Genomic DNA, 22590 nt, shown 5'->3' with positions numbered 1-22590 from the left:
TCTAGAATCTGCTGAAATTTCAGCAGCATCTCCCCTGTTTATATGCCTAGCCCGAGGTTATAATTCAACAACCAACAACAACAACAACAATGACAATCACATCATTTCCAACACCAATATGTACCATAAAACATCCCACACGATGTTTCCCAATTTCCACAACCAACCATCTCGCTATACAATTATTTAACGACTTTATCTCCGTAAATAAATCAAAATTAACATTAATAATAGGAGATTCATACCTTATTCTTGTTAAAACAAAGATATCTTCAATATCTACCTCGAATTCACAGCAAAACTATACTAGAATCACATCTATGCGTTTATCCGAGCTTCGATTAATACTCCATCACTTGAAAATTGCTTACTTTGTGATCCCCCCTCTCTCTCTCTCTCTTCAATTTTCTGGAAATTTCTGGGTAAATCTGGTGAAAAAGAAAAAGGGTTCTTACCCTTTTTATAAGGGTCAAATTCGGGTCGGGTACTGTAGCAGTACTGTAGTAGTACTGTAGCGCGCGTTTCTGCTCTGTCAGCTGAACTTGTAACATCCATAATTCGCTACTCTAATGTCCTATCGACGAGCGGTTTGTTGCGTTGGAAACTAGACTCGACGAACTTCATTTTAGGCTTTTGTTTCACCTTAAAACACTTCATATGCTAAGAGATATTCATCCACCAAGTTGGACCAAAATTTTCACATAAAACATTATCCATCCTTTTTCCAAAGTCGTACTACTCCATTTCTTCCACTCATTTCCTTATAAAACCTTCTGATATACCTTATATACATCCTTCCTCATTAAATATACTTAATAATGCTTGTTCCTTATATTCCAAAGTGGTTTTACTTAACCATAACTCAACGTACTTATGCTTCAAATTTGATAAGTGCTTCTTCGAAGATACGGGGTGTAACAGGATGGATATTGTCTTAGGTTGGGCCCTGTTGTGTGTTTGGGACTAGCCATCTGGTTGTGTTGTGATTGATTGTTCTATCGTGTTGGCTTGATGCCACGTGTTAGTAGTTATTGGCATCTGTTGTTCTAGCTTAATCATGACATTGATGGCGTACCTATTGTTGGTACTTGTGATTCAGATATATTGTTGGCGTACCCATTGTTGGTACTTGTGATTCGGATATATTATTGGCGCACCCACTGTTGGTACTTGTGATTCGGATATATTGTTGGCGTACCGATTGTTGGTACTTGTGATATTGAGCATGACTATTGATGATGATACATGCATTGCACGCACTCTCATTCTTCATGATATATTGTTGAGATACTGATGATACTTGATGAAACACTTTGATGAGCTGGGCTCGATTTTACTCGAGTGACGTAAGAGTCTGATATTCGATGTTCATCCCAGAATAGTGGATTAAGTGAGTGCATGGATTCAGCGGGTCCCCAGGGTGGTGCCGGTGAGAACCCTCTGTGGGCAAGCTTCCCTACTAAAACATTTTCATTCTTAGGAATCGTCAGATCTCTAATTAAGGAGAGAGAAATCATACCCCTACGTTAGGAAAACCGTTGGTGTCAACCTCAAATTATTATTTGGTCATCCGTACGTTGTTCCCCCTTAAGTTACTATCTTTCATTGTTCCTTGTATGGTGTATATGTTGTCACCATTCTCTTCCCCACCTTTTGGGAACTCACCTGCAATACCAAAATCAACAGTTGTAGAGGGGGAAAAAAAGGAACACAATGGCCTCTGTTAGTTGTAATTCAGTTATATTTCATTTTTCCCTTTTGTTTTTTGCTTCATTAATCCCAAACTTGCATGCCAACATTGCTGATTTTGACCCTTATTTGGAAAAGAAAGCTGAAGAAGCCATCAAGTCTTCTCTTGCTGCTTATAATGAAAATCCTGAGCAACTCACTGAAACTTTCAACAAGGAAGTTGGAGAGTAAATGCTTCTGTAACTCTTGCTTTTTTTTTTTCTTCTTAAAATACTTTTTTATCAAAAGCTAAATGAATTTTAATTAACATTAGTCCTTCTCCAACATTGCAGAACAATCTTAAACAGCACAAGGAGGTATCTGAGGGAGATGATATGAGGATAATGGTGCTGAGACATGAATTAAGACTTAAAAAGAGTTAATATACTTGTAAGGGAAAGTGGTATACTCTTAGAAATTATGTTATTTGGTTTCCCGTTGTAAAATGTTCTTATTGAGAAAAATACTTCTTAAGAAATTTAAAGCGACTAATTTCATCAAAAATATTGTCTAAGAAGATACTTTATTATGTACCAAATACACCAAAGTGGTTAGAGAACCTCAACCCCCAAAACGGAACCAATGAACACTTCAAATATAAGCAGATATAGTTTTATCAAATGTTGATTTTATTTTCACACTTTTAAGATTGTGTTATTTGGTTTCTCGTTGTAAAATGTTCTTATTGAGAAAAATACTTCTTAAGAAATTTAAAGCGACTAATTTCATCAAAAATATTGTCTAAGAAGATACTTTATTATGTACCAAATACACCAAAGTGGTTAGAGAACCTCAACCCCCAAAACGGAACCAATGAACAAATATAAGCAGATATAGTTTTATCAAATGTTGATTTTATTTTCACACTTTTAAGATTGAGATGGAAATCATACTTTTTGTTTCTTCCCTCGTTGACTTGATGCATTAATAGGATGTTAATGTCACTTTGTGCTTTTCCATGAGAAAGAGGATGTTTATTGCACCAGTTATCTTCCTCATTTTGTGTACTTGGGCACAATTACCAGTTCTCTATACTTCGACACAACAAAGTACAAATGCAGATCTATTTGCACTTTACAAGACTAATCATAAAGCTAATCTCTGCCATGCAAAAGATGGAAGTTCAAATGATCTAGAAATCATCCATATTCAGCATCTCTTTAAGCTAATCAAGGACTCTGCATAAGGAATTAAGTCGAGCCTAAGCATTTTACATAGAACATATTGAACAAAAGAGAAAAGTTCATGTCCCTCTGTGCATATTAGATGCAACGAGCACGGTAAGACACAATTCCTTCCAAACCAACCACCCATAAGAAAAGAATCATTCATCCCGCAGTAGAGTCAAAGAAGAGCAGACTACAACTAAGTCACGTTCATCTTCTGCCAAGCATGTCAAACAAACACGATGGACAAAATTATTTGTGAGCCACACCGAGGGGTTCTGGTTCTGGAAAAAGGAATGAAAAGTAGACTACAAAACTGCATAGCCGAAAGAAGCATAATCTAGTTTCAAAATACTTTTGGATGAACCCGATATCAAACCTAATACTTTGTTCATTATCATTCCATAACAACTTTTGCTCCAAGAGCTTTCATTTTCTCAATTATTTGTTCACCTTCTTCCTTTGACACTCCCTTCTTGAAAACAGCAGGAGTCTTCTCGACTAACTCCTTTGCTTCCTTGAGTCCCAAATCAGTAAAACTTCGGACTTCTTTGATTATCTTTATCTTTTGAGTTGACTCGTATGACTCCAATTTAAGTTCAAAAACAGTTTTCTCCGGTTTCTTTTCCTCCTTAGCTGCTTCTGTTCCCTTCATAGCTGCCGCTGCCAATCCAGCAGCCCCTGCCTTCATAACGCCAACCGTTGGTTGCTCTTTCATACCCAACTTCTTCATAATAATGGAGGATAGTTCTGCAACTTCAACCAAGGTAAGTCCCGAAACTTCATCGACAAGACTCCATACCCTATCCGATGGAGGACTCCGATGCTCAGTAGGATCAAAAGTTGCAGGATCATAATCAGCTGGAAGCTTTCTCTGGTCAATCTCTACTTCTTCCTCCTCTTCTTCTTCTTTCCTAGCAGGCTGACCAAAGTGTCGAGTAAACACAGTTGAGGTAACAAAATGGGAGGCAGCCACATTGGATTGAACAGATTGTCTCAAGAGTACACCAGGCAAATGATGCCGCAGTCGTGAAATCAAACTCATTTCCGAATCCTCCTCTGCACGGGGAACAGAACTAGAAAGTAACCATCTACTGATCCTTCAAAAGGTCAATCAACGACCTGCAAAAAACAAAACGCAACAATAAGGTCATATGGAAACTCTAATTCCATTTCCAAATAATGAAGTGACAGCACTTGGCATCAAAAAGACAAAAAGTTTCAGGTGTGAACGTGTATATATTATGCACAACTCTAAAGCTTTTATATAGATATTAGACTAAATATCAAGAAGAAGAAGAGATGGAAGCTCTAATTCCATTTCCTAATTATACAGTGACAGGTACGATCAAAAGAACAAATAAAAAGTTTCAGGTATGAATGAGAAGCAAGTGTATAACTGTATACATTATGCACAACTTTACAAGAAGAAAAGACGGAAGCTCTAATTCCACTTCCAAATTATATAGTGAGAGCACTTAGGATTAAAAAGAAAAAACAAAAAGTTTCAGGCATGAACTAGAAGCAAGTTAACAAGTGCACAACTGTATATGTTATGCACAACTCCAAAGCTTTTTTTTTTTTTGATAACCATGGTGTCCGGGCCAGCTACCGCGCACCTCGACTAATTCCACGGAATACCTACGACCTCCCACCAGCATCAGATACTAGGCAACTATGTCCACCAAGGCTAGAACAGATGGGATGAAATCACCTAGTGCTATGTCTCTGCTGGGAAGTGAACCTGAGACCTCATAGTGCTCAACCCACTTCATTGACCACTGGGCCACACCCTTGAGTGCAGCACAACTCCAAATCTTCTTACACTAAAGACATCATGGTGCTCAACCCACTTCATTGACCACTAGGCCACACCGTTCGGTGCAACACAACTCTAAAGCTTTTTACACTAATAAGAAGGTATATACACCACTGCACAGTGTACATACCAATTTACCACCAGAATCACACCCAAACATTGATAAAATCATATAGAATAAGTTTTTGAAAACTCCCTTAAAAAAATACAGCATTTGCTCAAGTCTATATTTCCTACTCGGAACATATATTACCAATTGTCTAATGGACAACAAAAACGTAAAATCTGGTGCTTCATTAAACCTGAGGGGAAAATGGTAAGCTTTTTTTTTTTTTTTAATAATTGTTGAGAGGAAAACAATAAGTATTTTCTTTTGTGCAAATATCTGATGGTCTATTCACTTCACAACAGTAAGGATAGTCATTCTCTCTACAACAACCTATCTAAGTCATGAAGAAGTGTAACATTCAAACATTGGCAGACCCACGATTTTAAAGCCATGCGTGCTTAGATAGGAGGTTGTGGAGGACTCAGATTAGGATAGAAGGCTAGGTGACTTTATCCTTTCACCATAGTAGTTGTAGTTTTGCTCATTTGTTTATTGCCATTTGATTTCTGCATATAATTGCTGCTTATATTTGTTGGGCCGTTGTACTTTGGTTATCTTATTTATCTATAGTAGTTAATGCTCCTTTCTTTCCGGACTGTTCTACCATGACTTTCTCGCTTTTGTTATTCCTTGTTTTCATATTGTTTTCGATATGCATGGTCCTATCTGACCTTTTGTCTTGTTTTCCTCTCTTGAGCCGAGGGTCTTTCGGAAACAGCCGCCCTACCTTTCAAGGTGGGGGTTAGGTCTGCGTACACTCTACCCTCCCCAGACCCCACATGGTGGGATTATACTGTTGTTGTTGCGTGCTCAATCACCCACCTGGCTCTAAGAGGGTTCGTCCCTAGCTGCAAGATAGAAGAACCAAATGTCCCAGTGAAAGGCCGTCACTTTACCTTATCCAAAAAAAAGAAGTTTGTATTCCTAGGTGAGAAGATGGCAGGTGTGTTGTAGACGATGAACAAAAGAAAGGCCAAAAAGGTAAAACAAAAGAATTCGTGTGAATTAAGAAAATAAGAAAAAACAAAAGAATCCATGTGAATTAAGAAAAAGAAGAAAAATAGAGAGAAAATGAATCATTTCGACAGGTATCTTACTAATGACCTGTAAAATAAATTTAGTGACTTGGTAGTATCATGACCTGTAAAATAATTTATACTTCAAGTAAAAAATCATGGGTGATCGAGCTCCCACTCGTTAATATGTGGGCTTGCCCCTGCTTGCACTGCATCAGCATTGATAAAAGTTTAGATAGCAATTGTTCTCTAAAACCAATAGACACTTTATTTTGAAAGGCACCAACCAACTACGCAATTTCACAGAAACATAGCGGCAATAATTCCAGAAATCTGGACACACATCCTCTGATATTTATTATGCCTTGAAAAAAGGAGATGGTGGAATTGAACGCTACTGCATATATTTCCTTCTCCATTGGTAATGCTTACCGTCACTTTTGAATTGGGATTGCATGTTGAATGGGTTTGAATGTTTGCTCTTGACCCAGTATTCCTTCATTACTCGAGGTCAAACAAAGGTGGCTGAATCGGGACACAGGTATGGAGTAATTTTCTTATGACGATAGTGTTCAGACCAACTTGCACGCACCTCAATTAGTTCACCCGGCAACCTACTATAGCCCACAAGCATAGGTACCAATTAGATCCCCCTTTTTATATGCTAAACTCCACCCCGACCCCCTGTCTAGGAATCAATAATGGCTCTCTTTCCACTTTGCTCCCTTAGTGGCTCGAATATGCTAATTGCAACCAAGACATTTGAAGAGTCCTCGGAGATTCCCCAGTTGTCCGTGTGCCAAGTAAACCTACCCACTAAAGCTCGAGTAGACGGGCTCAAACTGATGTGTTGTAACTGGTAGTTGAACAAGGGATTTATAGGTTGTTACTTACTATATCTCAACCACCCCCCTTAAGGATTACTTGGAGAATCACTTATTAATGTGTGATAGTAAAGTTACAATGCTAATGTCCGCAAGTAAAGTTACAATGCTAATGTCTGCAATTACTTGTGCATGGTCTTGCACGTGGTAATTCGATCGAATCCAAGTAGCAGCATAGCAGCCTCAATTTCAATTTAATAACCAAGAGCAAAAAGGAATTACTGTGAGTGGTCTGTGAAATAGAAGGGTGTTTACGAAGGAGAAGCAGAAGCAAAATGACAACTTTGAAAAAGCTCATAGAAGATGTTAGAGCAGGGGCAACAGCTATGGATGGCAAGCGGAGCGGGTGAAGCCTTTCCCTGCAACAAATCTAGCCCACCCCATCCCGCTTAAGGTCTTCTTTCCAAATCTAGAAAAACTAAATGAAAATTTAATACAATTTTTCAGTAAAAACACTACTAAGAGTTGCAATGAAAAAAGAAAAAGATTTCATGGAACTATTTGGTGAACTGCGCTTGTTTTTGTAGTTCTTCCTTTTGTAGGATATCATGTGTTACGAGTGTGGCAAAACATTAGGTAAGCACTACATATATACACACAGCGACACACACATAAATGAACTTATACCTAGAAAGTATAAAGGCTAGCGGCATAGTGATTAAGGACTAACAAGTACGAAGATTTCAATTTAGATACATGAGAACAGGGTAACTGTAAGCCAAAGATTGATATTAAAAGCAAAGCTGGGGAGATGAGGAGTTATACAAATAAATTCAGCCTTTTGGAGCTTCAGTTGCTAATCTTAGAAATATCAGACAAAAAGAGAGTACGAATATTTCCTTTGAGAAATAGAAATTCAAATGTTATGTTGAAATACTTGCATGATTTCAGTAATTATTAAGAATATATAACTGCTACTTTATATATACAAAAGACAGATTGCACAATGGACACGATGATGATAAAGGTGATCAACGCTATTAGGTCCCATGACCTTGACATGTACTGAACCAATGCTCCTTAGTTAAGCCTTATAATGAAATGAGGCTTCGTAAATAGAAGCAGATACACCAGTAAGTTTTTTTGGTGATAACCGTGGTGTTCTGGTCAGCTTGCCGGCACCTCGACTAATTCCACGGAATACCTGTTACCTCACACCAACAACAGGTATAAGGTAACTCTGTCCACCAATGGGAAGAAATCACCTAGTATTTTTGCCCTCCATTGGTATTTGAACTTAAGACCGCATGGTTCTCCTCCCACTTCATTGACCACTAGGCCACATCCTTGGGTGCTAGTAAGGTTTTTTTTTCATACCCCAAATAAGATTAATTATACTTAAAAAGGTATCGCAGATTCGTGGTCCTCTTTAACATAAGGATGATTATTTCTCTTAAATTAAAAATAAAAGAAGTACTAAATCATTTCTCTGACACAAACATTTAAATCGGCCTCCTGCCTCCGCTACATGTATAGAAACTGAACAAAAAAAACCACAATGCCCCGTACCCAGGGGTGGAGCTAGAGGAGTAAAAAAGGTTCATCCGAACCCCTTAAGCCTGAAATCATACTGTATATACAAGGTCAACATTTTTTATTTATATGTAGTACTCCCTCCATTTCAAACTAAGTGGTGTTTTTACCTTCTCATTTTGTTTCAAAATACTATGAAGGATTTCTCTAGAATCATTGAAGACCTTGAACTTGTGGATCCTCCTCTGCTAGGTGGAAAATACACTTGGTTCAGGGGTGATAATTATGAATGTTCCTCAAGAATTGATAGATTTTTGCATTCTGTGGAATGGGATGAAAAGTTCAGCATGATTAAACAATCTGTTTTACCAAGGATTATCTCTGATCATTCCCCTATATCATTGAAATGTGGAGAATGGGATTTCTCAAAATCATACTTTAAATTTGAGAATTGGTGGATGGAGGTTGCAGGCTTCAAGGAAAGGGTGGAGGAATGGTGGACATCTTGTGAAGAATCAGGTAGACCAGATTATATTCTGGCCTGTAAACTGAGGTTCCTGAAATCAAAACTGAAGGAGTAGAGTGCTTTAAATTGGGGGAATCTGAAGGTCAAGAAAGCAGATATCCTATACAAAATCAACTCTATGGATTACGTACAGGAGCAAAGAACCTTAACAGAAGCTGAACTACTTTTGAAAGCAAGTTTACAAATGGAGTATCATGAAGTGGCAAAAAATGAGGAAATCTCATGGAGACAAAGATCTCGAATTCTATGGCTGAAGCAAGGGGATAAGAACACTAAGTTCTTTCAGAGGATGGCTAATTGCCATAAGAGGTACAACCACATTGACAGTCTAGAAGTGGAGGGAGATACCATCACTGATCCACAAATAATTAAGGGGGAAATTGTGGATTTCTATCGGAGACTTTACACTGAGACAGAATCTTGGAGACCTAGCTTCAATCTACAAGGAGAGTTCAGAGTTACTGAAGAGGAAAATGTTTGGCTACAGAGAGACTTTGAAGAACAAGAGGTGCTCGACTGTCTGAAATCATGTGCAGCTGACAAAGCTCCGGGTCCAGATGGCTTTTCTATGGGATTTTTCCATTGCTGCTGGGAGATTGTGAAAGAGGATCTGATGAACACTGTTAGGAATTTCCATAGAAGTGAATTCTTTGAAAAAAGCTTTAATGCAACTTATATTGCATTAATCCCTAAGAAGAATGGTGCCAAGAGACTAAAAGACTTCAGACCCATTAGCCTGATTGGGAGTGTGTATAAAATCATCTCTAAGTTGCTCACAGAGAGGCTTAAGAGAGTGATCAACAAGTTGATAAATGGACACCAAATGGCTTTCATAAGAGGCAGACAAATTATGGATGCAGCTTTGTTAGCAAATGAATGTGTTGATTCTAGACTTAAAGGACAGAAAGCAAGCATATTATGCAAACTTGATATTGAGAAGGCATATGACCACGTTAATTGGAACTATCTACTTGAAGTTCTAAAAGACATGGGTTTTGGGGTGAAGTGGATTAAATGGATTTCTTTTTGCATAAAGACAGTAAAATTTTCAGTTTTGGTGAATGGTTCACCAGAAGGCTTTTTTGCCTCAGAAAGAGGTTTGAGGCAGGGTGACCCTCTTTCACCTTTCCTCTTTCTCATTGCCATGGAGGGTGTAAATCAGATGTTTCAGGTAGCAAAAAACAGGAGTTTTGTGAAGGGGTTTAGAGCTGCAGTTGGGGGGAACAATGGCACTGAGATCACACATTTACTATATGCAGATGATTCACTGGTTTTTTGTGATGCAGATATCAGCCAGGTGGAATATTTGAGGTTTATTTTGGTGATTTTTGAAGCAGTATCAGGGCTACATGTTAACTGGAATAAGAGTATGTTGTTTCCAGTCAATAAAGTGGAAAATATTCAAGTGCTAGCAGAAATTCTAGGGTGTGAGGTGGGAGCCTTACCCACCATTTACCTAGGACTCTCCTTGGGTGCAAAAAGTAAAGCTCTGGAAATTTGGAATGGTGTCTTGGAAAGGTGTGAAAAGAGGCTTGCTAGTTGGAAGGGGCAGTATTTATCATTGGGCGGCAGAGTCATTTTAGTCAACAGTGTACTGGATGCCCTCCCCACATATGTCATGTCTCTGTTTCCTATCCTATCTAATGGTCTGAAAAGAATAGATTCATTGAGGAGAAATTTCATTTGGCAAGGCAACAAAGAAAGGAAAGCAATCCATTTGGTTAAATGGGACTGCCTCATCACCAGTAAGAAGGATGGAGGACTTGGCATTAGGGATCTCAAAATCCATAATCAAAGCTTACTTATGAAGTGGTTGTGGAGATATAACATGGAGGTCAATGCATTATGGAGGAGGTTTGTGCATGATAAATATGGCCAAGAAGAAGAGTGGTGCTCTAATTCAGTTAATAGTCCCTTTGGAGTGGGTGTTTGGAAAGCTATTAGATCATTGTGGCCATCTCTGGCCGAAAATATCAGTATAAAAGTGGGCAATGGAAGGAAAATTCTCTTGTGGCATGACAACTGGCTTGGGCATGGATCCTTAAAAGATTTGTTTCCTGAGTTCTATAATATTGTTATTCTACCGGATGCAAAACTTGAATCAGCTAAAGGAGTACATGGATGGAATATTACTTTCAGAAGATTACTACATGACTGGGAATTGGAAAGAGCTGTGGAATTATTCAAGACCTTGGAACAATTTTAAGGTTTTAAAGAATCTGAGGATTCTTTGTACCGGAACCATGGCAATAATGGTGTTTTTACTGTCAAATCAGCATACAATTATCAGCTCAGGCAATATACACAATCCGATCAGTGGCCATGGAAATCCATTTGGAAGACTAAGGCCCCATATAAGGTTTCATGTTTCTCTTGGCTGGTAGCAAGAGAAGCATGTCTCACCCAGGAAAACTTAAGGAGAAGGGGTTTTCATCTATGTACTAGATGTGTTCTGTGTGATGCAGCCAGAGAAAGTAATTCACATTTATTTATACATTGTCCTTTCACTATACAATTGTGGCAATTTTTCTTGAACATGGTAGGACTATGCCGGCGAACAGCTATGAGCTATTGAAGTGATGGAACTATAATGGGGGAGCAGTAAGACAAAAGAGTTGGTGGAAACTTGTCCCAGCAATTATTTGGTGGATAATTTGGAAGGAGAGGAACAATAGAGTTTTTGAAGACAAATGCAATTCTGTGCAGAAAATCAAGATGAATTGTGTCATTTTGTTTCACTTTTGGTATAAAGAAAACTATGTAGAGGAGGCTGAATCACTAGTTGATATGATAGGTTCCTTGTGAAGCAGTAGTCCTCAGCATGGTGGGGTTTTTTGTAAGTATGGCTGCACTGTCATGGTGCAGGTTTAACACATATATATAAATATACATGTTACCAGTTTCAAAAAAAAAAGTGGTGTTTCACATAATCAAGAAGGCATTAATGATGTTCTTTCAATTTTATCCTTATTTAAATAAAGGAAATTTTACATAACCAAGAAACTACTAAAGAGTTTAGTCTTTTTGAAGGTATTTATTAAGAATAAGTTACTCCCTCCGTCCCAAAATAAGTGTCACCTTAGCAAAAAAAAATTTATCCAAAATAAGTGTCACCTGCGGAATTCAAGACAAAAATTGACATGTGTTTCCAACTATTCCCTTAATTTTTCTTAGGGTGACACTTATTTTGGGACAGAGGGAGTAGTAAAAATACATGTTGGTTTCTAGTTTTCTCAAGGGGTGTGGCTCAAACTAAAGACACCACTTATTTTGAAATGGAGGAACCGCTTGGTGAAAATCTTGTCGTGACCCACATTAAAAAAAACTGGGATTTCGCCTGGAGCCACACCCGCGCTCTATTGTTTTCATGAGTAACGAAACTAGAATAAGTGGGTGACTACCATTATTTAGCAGTTTCCAGATAAACTACTTTTGTTCATTAGCGAAACTGATTCTTTTTATCTATTGCTAGATCGAAATGAAACTGAATAACTACGACAAATAAGCAAATGAATATTGGGTTAGGACTGACCTTAAGTTGACGAAGGAATATGACAGTGGCACTTGCAGAGACACTGAGATAGTTGGGAGAACCCTTAGAAATGAATCTCAAAATTAGTTTTAGCCTTTTCTCCTAAAACACAGGGACAATAATGTCATTTCGTTATCCTTCTGCTATTTGTTTCGAAATGGATGGAAAACAACAAAGACCTCTCTTTTGGGTAAATAAAAAGGAATGATCTGCGACATTTTGTAATTAGTGATTTTGTAATTATGATGATTTGAATTTAAAGTTTTATTTGGACATGTAATTTGAATTTCTTAAGTTGTACTTTTTCTCATAGACATAAAAATCCCCACAAGTTGTAATAACTATCAAAACTTTTTCAATTCTTACACAATCTTACTAAGAAAACGTTTGAACATGCGATGATTTCATATTTTGATTTTAAACCAGTGTTTGTTTAAAAAATTTACACAAAATTTCAACTCCAACTTCATATCATGATTTCAAATTCTCCAACAAGGCATGATTTCATTTTTTTTTAAATATAAAACTTAACTCATAAGTTTATATTTTGTAAAATAAAGATCTTTGGTAGAAATATTGCTAATCATTTATATCAAATATAAAATAAGATTTACAAGTTGGTAGTATATTTATAAAAAAATTATTCTTACCAACCATTTACCAACCTTTATTAATGTTCGTTTGTTGTTCATATCATGTGGGAGAATTATATTAAACTACAACTTATGTTCAAATTTTCTTTTTATTTAACAAAAGTTCGATCAATAAATGTTGTTTTTTTTTTTAAAAAAGGTATTCTAGTAGCGTATTAACTTTGTTATGAACTGTGATTTGACCATTAGGTAAGATTGTATATGAATTGAGAAAGTTTTGATGATTTTCACAACCTGTGGGGTTTTATGATTATAAGGAAAATACAACTTAAGAAATCTAAATTGTATGACCAAACAAAACTTCAATTTCAAATCATCTTGATTTCAAATCACTAATTTCACATCATAATTTCAAATTATATCCAAACGGGACCCAAAGATAGAGATTTAAACATAGAGAAACTCAATAAGACACGTGTGACTTGGTTCAGAATCTTGAAACACATCGTCGAATTATTTCCTTGAAGATATATTAGAAATATTATTGTTTCTTTTTGTATTTTAAGTTTAAGTAATCATATGCGGCCAAATCCATCGACAATTCCTTGTGGTCATCAAGATTTTTCACTTAAATATCTTAATTAAATCATGTTTCATTTAGACACTTAAAGTAGGGTCTAACTGTGCCATTTAGATACTTTTCACTGACTAGTATAACACAAAAAACTAAAGTTCCTTCAAGTTCTAAAATATGCTATACAAGAAACTACACTAGACACTAAAAGATATAAAACTATAGAAATTACACCTTAAAAGGCTGCACCCCACTCTAGAAATAAATGAAAATAGCAGAAACTATAAAAATTATACTTCTAAATGTGAGTTCCCGCTTTTTTCTTTTGTTTCCATCAAACCAAACAGAAAACTTCAATAATATTTGACGGAGACTAAATTATTAAGTTTTTGACAAACTCAAAAGAGTCAAAACTGTTGAGTGCACATTTAAGGGACTATTTTAAACCTACCCTCAGACATGAGGGACTATTTTGAACATACCTCAATCCTTTCATTTACTTTCTTTTCCTTACCCCCCGTTTGGATGGTGGTTTCCCGTGGTTCATTAATATATGGTTTTGGGATGAGGGTGAGGGGTAGGGTGGGGGTGAGTTGTTGTAGGGTGGGGTTAGGCAGTGGTGAGGGGTAATGGGTGGTGGTTGGGGTGGTAGGGGTGGGTAGCAAAGGAATGGGGTAATTGGGGTGGGTGGGGGTGGGGGTGGTGTGGGGTGGGGGTGAGTAGTAGTGTGGGGTGGGGTAGGGTGGATGGTGGGGTATAATGCAGAAATGAAATACGTGACCACAAAAAAATCACCAAATCCGTGGTTACAAAAATTGAGACTTTTCATGGTTATATAACCATGGGATTAACTACGGGTTTACAACACCATACCACATAATTTTAAGAACAATGAAAACAAATATGATTTCACAGTCAGACCCTACTTCAAGTGTCTAAATGAAACATGATTTAATTAAGACATTTAAGTGAAAAATCTTGACGACCACAAGGAATTGTCGATGGATTTGGCCATAAAAATACTGCATATGATTACTTAAACTTAAAATACAAAAAGAAACAAGAATATTTCTAATATATCTTCAAGGAAATAATTCGACAATGTGTTTCAAGATTCTGAACCAAGTCACACGTGTCTTATTGAGTTTCTCTATGTTTAAATCTCTATCTTTGGGTCCCGTTTGGATATAATTTGAAATTATGATGTGAAATTAGTGATTTGAAATCAAGATGATTTGAAATTGAAGTTTTGTTTGGTCATACAATTTAGATTTCTTAAGTTGTATTTTACTCATAATCATAAAACCCCACAGGTTGTGAAAATCATCAAAACTTTCTCAATTCGTATACAATATTACCTAATGGTCAAATCACAGTTCATAACAAAGTTAATACGCTACTAGAATACCTTTTTTTAAAAAACAAAAACAACATTTATTGATCGAACTTTTGTTAAATAAAAAGAAAATTTGAACATAAGTTGTAGTTTAACTACTTGGTCACTACCCAGTGTAATCCCACAATAGTGGGGTCTGGGGAGGGTAAGATGTACGCAGCCTTACCCCTACCTGGGTAGGGAGGCTGTTTCCGATTGACCCTCGGCAACCCTCCTCCTTTATCCGGGCTTGGGACCGGCAATGTGAGCGAGCTCACACAGGCGGAGTTTTGTAGTTTAACTACTCTTTAATATAATTCTCCCACATGATATGAACAACATGCAAACATTAATAAAGGTTGGTAGAAGTAAATTTAGTTGGTAAATGTTTGGTAAGAATAATTTTTTTATAAATATACTACCAACTTGTAAATCTTATTTTATATTTGATATAAATGATTGGCAAATATTTCTACCAAAGATCTTTATTTTACAAAATATAAACTTATGAGTTAAGTTTTATATTTAAAAAAAATTGAAATCATGCCTTGTTGGAGAATTTAAAATTTGAAATCATGATATGAAGTTGGAGTTGAAATTTTGTGTAAATTTTATAAACAAACACTGATCTAAAATCAAAATATGAAATCATCGCATGTTCAAACGTTTTGATAGTTATCACAACTTGTGGGGATTTTTATGTATATGAGAAAAAAGTACCAACTTAAGAAATTCAAATTACATGTCCAAATAAAACTTCAACTTCAACTTCAAATCATCATAATTACAAAATCACTAATTACAAAATGTCGCAGATCATTCCTTTTTATTTACCCAAAAGAGAGGTCTTTGTTGTTTTCCATCCATTTCGAAACAAATAGCAGAAGGATAACGAAATGACATTATTGTCCTTGTGTTTTAGGAGAAAAGGCTAAAACTAATTTTGAGATTCATTTCTAAGGGTTCTCCCAACTATCTCAGTGTCTCTACAAGTGCCGCTGTCATATTCCTTTGTCAACTTAAGGTCAGTCCTAACCCAATATTCATTTGCTTATTTGTGGTAGTTATTCAGTTTCATTTCGATCTAGCAATAGATAAAAAGAATCAGTTTCGCTAATGAACAAAAGTAGTTTATCTGGAAACTGCTAAATAATGGTAGTCACCCACTTATTCTAGTTTCGTTACTCATGAAAACAATAGAGCGTGGGTGTGGCTCCAGGCTAAATCCCAGTTTTTTTTATGTGGGTCACGGCAAGATTTTCACCAAGCGGTTCCTCCATTTCAAAATAAGTGGTGTCTTTAGTTTGAGCCATACCCCTTGAGAAAACTAGAAACCAACATGTATTTTTACTACTCCCTCTGTCCCAAAATAAGTCACCCTAAGAAAAATTAATGGCATAGTTGGAAACACATGTCAATTTTTGTCTTGAATTCCGCAGGTGACACTTATTTTGGACAATTTTTTTTTTTGCTAAGGTGAAAATTATTTTGGGACGGAGGGAGTAACTTATTCTTAATAAATATCTTCAAAAAGACTAAACTCTTTAGTAGTTTCTTGGTTATGTAAAATTTCCTTTATTTAAATAAGGATAAAATTGGAAGAACATCATTAATGCCTTCTTGATTATGTGAAACACCACTTTATCAATGTTGATGCAGTGCAACCAGGGGCGAGCCCACATATTAACGAGTGGGAGCTCGATCACCCATGATTTTTTACTTGAAGTATAAATTATTTTACAAGTCATTAGTAATAAGTTATATATGTGGTGACCGCCCATGATACTACCAAGTCACTAAATTTATTTTACAGGTCATTAGTAAGATACCTGTCGAAATGATTCATTTTCTTTCTATTTTTCTTCTTTTTCTTAATTCACATGGATTCTTTTGTTTTTTCTTATTTTCTTAATTCACACGAATTCTTTTGTTTTACATTTTTGGCCTTTCTTTTGTTCATCGTCTACAACACACCTGCCATCTTCTCACCTAGGGATACAAACTTTTTTTTTTTTTTTTTTGGATAAGGTAAAGTGACGGCCTTTCACTGGGACATTTGATTCTTCTATCTTGCAGCTAGGGACGAACCCTCTTAGAGCCAGGTGGGTGATTGAGCACGGAACAACAACAACAACCTTCATTGCAGCGGCCCCTTGAAAAGTCAAACCTTTGCTACAGCGGGACCCCTCCTCGCTGTAGCAGGTCTCGTGGCTGCAGAAATTCTTCCGTTGCAGTGGTGCAATTTAGGCGGTAGCTCAGAAATTTTCCACTTTTTATACTTAGTCTCTAAAAATCATTCTAAGGCCTTATTAACATAGCAAACAAGCAGATCAAGTCAAAAACACATCACCTAGTCACTTATAAGTCACAAAACACAACGTGAAACACACCTCAATTTATTTAGGTCCCCTCCTTCCTAATCTCGGGAACGTACTACCAAGGGTAGAATGGTCAATGCACGCATAACGACCAAGCGGGTCGTTACATCTACATTAGACCAAACTTCAGATTAACCATGAAGACAGATAAAAGTGTTCATTGGGAGACTAAAACGTGCTGACTCTATGCAAATCAGTTCCTATGTCAAGTTAAATGGAAACAGGTTCAAATAATCATGTCAAAGTTTTTCAATGCTACTTCAAATTTATTTACATATAAGGACTCCACATAACCAGTTTAGATTCTCACTTTTGCCATTTATTTTGGGCCTAAACTACTCAAGAATCATTCAAGGATGAACCAGTGCAACATTTTAAACTAATCAGATATCCACAAATTTTAAAATACATACTAATGTATTAATCAGACTGTATCAAACCAATCCCAAAACAAACGTGGCATTCATTATGATGGATAACCCTTTAGCCAACAAAAAAAAAAACAGCTTAACTGCACTTATACTAAACAAGCCTAGAAAATCAGTGGCCATTGAGCCTAAAATAAAACATTAGGAAGAGATCTACACCTATTAATAACCTCAAGTAGTATTGTTTAACCTCTAGTTAACAAGAATTAAACAAAAAACTTAAACACGCTTGAGTTCAGTCTAAACAAACACATTCTTGACCATGAACTGAATTAAATCAGGCTATACAATATGCATAATGACAAGGCTAGATAGTGATTTAAGATAAGTTGTAAGTATGTTAAATCAATTAATCATAATGAGAGATTACAACAGGCTAAAGACCAAACCAATCCTATGTAATAACTAAAATTAAGCTAACTCCAATATCACATTAAAACATCTATTAACCTATACTGACTGAGGGACAACACATTTCTTACTATACTTTAAACTAATCTAATTTAACTAAACAAATAGATAATTACATACTTATAACTTAATCTAAGTATGCAAGCTGGTATCTAGGCCAGACTAAGCATATAACTAAACAGAAATTAAATTAAATCAAACCATAAAAATAAACATAATATCTAAACAATTACCTTTTCTAGGCGCAGCCTTTTGTCGAGAAATAGTCTTGCTCCACCGCTACACGAACTCAGCCACAAAATTGAGAAAATCAAAATTAAACTATTAGTCGACAAAGACTAAGGAAATTCCAATTCAAATGTCGGTCACCCTACTATTGAGTTTTTTGTGTGAATATATATGATATTCTCTGTGTGTATGTGAATCTGGGGGCTCAAGAAAATGAGGTCGTTTGGGTCGGGTCGGTCATATATTGGGCTGGACTCGGCCAACATTAAAAGAAGAAAGAGGTGGCCCAAATCTATATTCGTGTATATGGAGGGGAAATTATGCTACTTCTAACAAATAGCCAAAATTGAAAGTGTCCATTATTTAAACATTTCAATTATGACCAAGTTAAAACTAATTAATCATTTTTTAAAGACACGGTCAATTTCATAAAAGGGATAGTGTGCAAATATAGCCTAATTACTTAAACCACTGGATAGGCTATTTCAGTCATAACCATAATTACCATAGAGCAAATAATTTCAAATGTAAACACAATTAAGCACATAACTAGCTTTAAATCAAAGATACAAATATTGTTATGAGACTTGAAATTGAGAGGCAAAATAATTCATTTACTTAATTAATCAATTTTCTTGAATTAACGGAGTAGAATATTTGTCAATTTGACACTTGATACTTTAAATAATTAATTAGATAACTGTTTTGATTCATTTCCCGATTAATCTTGACAAATACCTTAATATAAATGATAAAATATGTAAATTACTTTTAAATGACTTACAATATCTATTTGAAATTATTTTGCCAAATGAAATGGCCAAATATTATCGAAATAATTTTGTAAACTTATTTTGATTTATAAAAATACATAATTCACTCCATTTGAGATCCAAAAACTCTGGGCAATTAAATAATATTGCTCGAGGTCAAAAATTAAGTGTCTTGTAATGACCTGTTTGGTCGTTATAGTCTTTTCGGCATTTTCGCCCTTTCCCGAGCATTGATTAGCTCATTTTTTACCCGTGGGGACCGTTGACATGCTTCCCGAGGTGTCTAGACTGGATTTGGGCAGCTTTTTGGTGAAATTAGGCTTTAAGTTAAAAATAGTTGACCTAAAGTTGACTTTTGGGTAAACGGATCTTTTTCGAAAATTCGTCGATTCCGAGAGGTTCGGATGGTCATTTAGAACTAGTGTGTATGTCTGGTTTGGTTCCCAATGCACTCGGATGCATTTGGGACTTGGGTTGGGAAATTAGAATTAAGGTATCGAGGGTTGACTCGATCACGAGACCTCCGTTGGAAATTTTGAGGCCACGAGCGCATTCGTATCGTGTTTTTATATGTCTATATGTATGGTATGTGAGCAGATGGCCTCAAAAATTAGTCAAAAATCGAATGGAATTGTGAAACTTGGGTGGATTTTCTAGTGTCTGGTGCCCGCTTTGGCGTTAACAACACTGTGGCAGCGGTACCGCTAGAGCGGGCACCCTGCCGCTGGAGCGGTCCAAGCCATGTGGGCTTGACCGCTGAAGCGGTCAAGGGACCGCTGGAGCGGCTTCGCTGGGGTGGTCCCAGTGTCACCAAAGCGGGTGACGGGTAGTGGGTATAATTAATGAAGTGTTAAAAGCTTTTAGTCCCTCATTTATTTCCATTTCGAAATTAGAGCTTTGGGGACTGTTCTTGAAAATATTTGGAGAAAAATCTCAGAGGTAAATCTTGGTAATCCCTTTACTATTTCATTAATCCTAATCATCATAGATTCCCCTTTCTCTTAATAATCCCTTAGTAATGGAAGATGAAAGTGGGTTTGGATGAACTTTCTCTCTAGGCTTATTAATAGTGAAATTGATGGGGTTTATACTAGATTTTGATGAATCTAAGGTTATTAATCACTTATCTTCCATTACTAGAGTTGAATTCTAGAATCAAAGAGTTAGAGTTAGGGTTTACAAACCTGACACATATAATATATTAGACCCATCAGTAACCTCTTTCAGATTGCACTTTAGTTCACTATGTAGAGGCAAATCTAAGTAATCTGAAATTGCAAATGCTTGTCTGATTTTGTAGACTTTAGTACTCCAACCTCCTTGTTAAATTCCTTAAAATCAGTGACTTGCCTTATTGCTCCAACTGTAAGCAAGGTAAAAGGAGGATCAATATATACTTCAAACTATATAAATAGGCATAAAAACAAATTTAAAAAAAATGAAGAAACAAAGGCCTTGACCATGACACTTTCTAATTATTCGATTTAATTACATAACAACAACTAAGCGTCATGCATGTATATGAGTGGAACCAGAGAATATAATAAACTAATTACACCTAATAACATTCTCAGTATAAAGATAATTAGATATTAAGCAATTATAGGGGGAGAGAAAAAGATCAAGCAATAAGATGAAGAAGTAATAAATATAAATTTGAAGAAAACAAACCACTAAACAAATTTAAACATATAAAAGATACTCCACTGCATAGGAAAATGATGGAAAAATAAAGTTGTTAAAAATCACTTCTTCTATGGCCAAGCCTACAAGTCGTAGTAACAATTTGTGAACTGTACTAAGCCTTGCATTGCATGTACTATCGAGTGCGTATTTGCACCAAAACTGCGATTTTTATCTCAAACTTTATATTTCCCAAAGGAAAATACTCATATCTTTCAATCAACATTTATATTTTTCATAATTATACCAAACATAACAAAATGTGAAGTCTAGATGATAGAAACTAAGCAAACACCTCACAAAGGCTTTTCTACATTAATTTTTAATAAGAAATAAATTGTCAATCGGTCGTCTGTCTTTTTTATGAGGGTGGCATGTAATACTAACTCAAGTCAAAAGAGGTCTAAAACAAAGAGTAGGAAAAGATAAAAAAGAACACACATCTGGACCAACTCTTCACGAGTGCTTCTCTACATTAACTTTGAATTAAAAATTAACTTGCCGGTCTTTCTTTGTTTTAGAGACAGAGCATATTAAAGGAAATTTCAAGATTAAATCATTTGGGCTTCTGCAATTAAGTAAACGGTGCATTATTCTTTTCTCTCGTAATGATGCGTTGCCTTTTACCGAAGTGGTCAAGCGGTGTGTTTTCTGGAATAATGTCCTTTCCTGCAAAGACTTTTCTTTGTGTTTATGTAAAAGTTAAACAAACAAAAAATGGAAAATATTAGGAAAAAAGATAAATGAGTTTCTTGGCTTTAAAGAGTGTCACGTCAGCGGGCCTATGTCCTACAATTATATATATATATATATATATATATATATATATATATATATATATATATGTTTTGAAAATCTAAGTTTGACTACCCGCACTTTATGTAGTTACTTAATGATAATGATAACATTGGAAGAAAATAATTAATCTCTCTTAATTTACTAAAATATATCAGTTAAAAAAAATTCTAATACAAGGAACAAGTACAAAAAAGGGAGTAGCTAAGTGAACACTCTTTTTTAAACAGGAGGTAGTATGAAACAAGAACAGTTTTTTTGTGAGAGAAAAAAGTGAATCCACATCTTACACTTTTGAGTCCACAAATTTTAGGTCCACTTTTTTATCTCACAGAAAGAAGTCTCATATAACTAGTGTGAGTTGTGTGAGACATATATTAAACATCTAAGGTCAGTTGTGTGAGGCGCGTAGTAAAACATTTCATTTGGACTAATTTTGGGGTAAACAACCAAAATTCTTTTCTTTTAAACTTATTAAAAAGGTCACCTGTCAAATTAGGTGCACTTTATTGTCGGTAGGAATAAAAAATAATAAATAAACATAAGGCAACTTAACGATGAAGAATCAATGTGTAACTTAACGATGAAGAATCAATGTGTAAATAGCAACAAGAGTCAAGCTCAATGTCATGCATGTAAATGAATGGCCCCAACTTCTGGTCCTTTCACAAGTGGAACTTTGGAGTAATGGCATAATTGTCGTTGTATGATTTATAGATCACAGACTCAAATTGTAAAATCAATCAGTAATGTTTGTGTCAGGATAAAATTAAACCTATATACGGTATACTCTGTGCATCTAACAATCCTTTTTCCGGATCCTTCTATAGTTTTCTTATTGCTTCTTCGTTTGGATTTCCAAAAAGCTCTACACATTTTCCAAAAAAGAGTGATGCCCATTTCCAGACTTGACATATACATCTCCCTCAGGGGTCGTTTGGTAGGCTGCATTAATCAAAATAGTCCTTGTATTAAAATTTGGTCTATCCAATACATTGTTTGGTTACTCAATTCAATTTAATCATACCTAATACATGGATAACTTATACACCATAGAGGGCTTATCTAATACCGATGAAACCAAGGGATTACTTATCCC

At 35.8% G+C, this 22590-nt stretch overlaps 2 protein-coding genes across 3 annotated transcripts; one reads left to right on the top strand and one right to left on the bottom strand.

Moving 5' to 3' along the window:
• The first annotated feature begins 1679 nt into the window (after positions 1-1679).
• LOC132642852 (pectate lyase-like) lies at positions 1680-2374 on the top strand. Its single transcript, XM_060359877.1, has 2 exons — positions 1680-1916; positions 2022-2374. The coding sequence occupies exons 1-2, from the start codon at positions 1714-1716 to the stop codon at positions 2065-2067; spliced, it is 249 nt and encodes an 82-aa protein (XP_060215860.1). The 5' UTR covers positions 1680-1713; the 3' UTR covers positions 2068-2374.
• A 662-nt stretch (positions 2375-3036) lies between these two features.
• Positions 3037-18334, bottom strand: LOC132641930 (uncharacterized). 2 transcript variants are annotated; one of them, XM_060359068.1, is made up of 2 exons: positions 18246-18334; positions 3037-4016 (listed from the first exon to the last, which is right to left on the bottom strand). In XM_060359068.1, the coding sequence occupies exon 2, from the start codon at positions 3937-3939 to the stop codon at positions 3292-3294; it is 648 nt and encodes a 215-aa protein (XP_060215051.1). In that variant the 5' UTR covers positions 3940-4016; positions 18246-18334; the 3' UTR covers positions 3037-3291. The 2 variants fall into 2 exon arrangements, with proteins under 2 accessions (XP_060215051.1, XP_060215052.1); XM_060359069.1 differs by lacking the exon at positions 18246-18334 and adding an exon at positions 17186-17262.
• Between the last annotated feature and the right edge of the window lie 4256 nt (positions 18335-22590).

This window comes from Lycium barbarum, chromosome 5 (assembly GCF_019175385.1).
Source record: "Lycium barbarum isolate Lr01 chromosome 5, ASM1917538v2, whole genome shotgun sequence".
NCBI lineage: Eukaryota > Viridiplantae > Streptophyta > Magnoliopsida > Solanales > Solanaceae > Lycium > Lycium barbarum.
Note: the sequence above shows the minus strand (reverse complement) of the source record. Positions and strands in the feature narration are given on the sequence as shown.

Excerpts from the sequence above, each read along its gene's own strand:
- LOC132641930 (XM_060359068.1), bottom strand. The coding sequence starts at position 3,939 with ATGAGTTTGATTTCACGACTGCGGCATCATTTGCCTGGTGTACTCTTG.
- LOC132642852 (XM_060359877.1), top strand. The coding sequence starts at position 1,714 with ATGGCCTCTGTTAGTTGTAATTCAGTTATATTTCATTTTTCCCTTTTG. Across the intron at positions 1,917-2,021 it reads TTCAACAAGGAAGTTGGAGA|AACAATCTTAAACAGCACAA; the intron begins GTAAATGCTTCT and ends CCAACATTGCAG.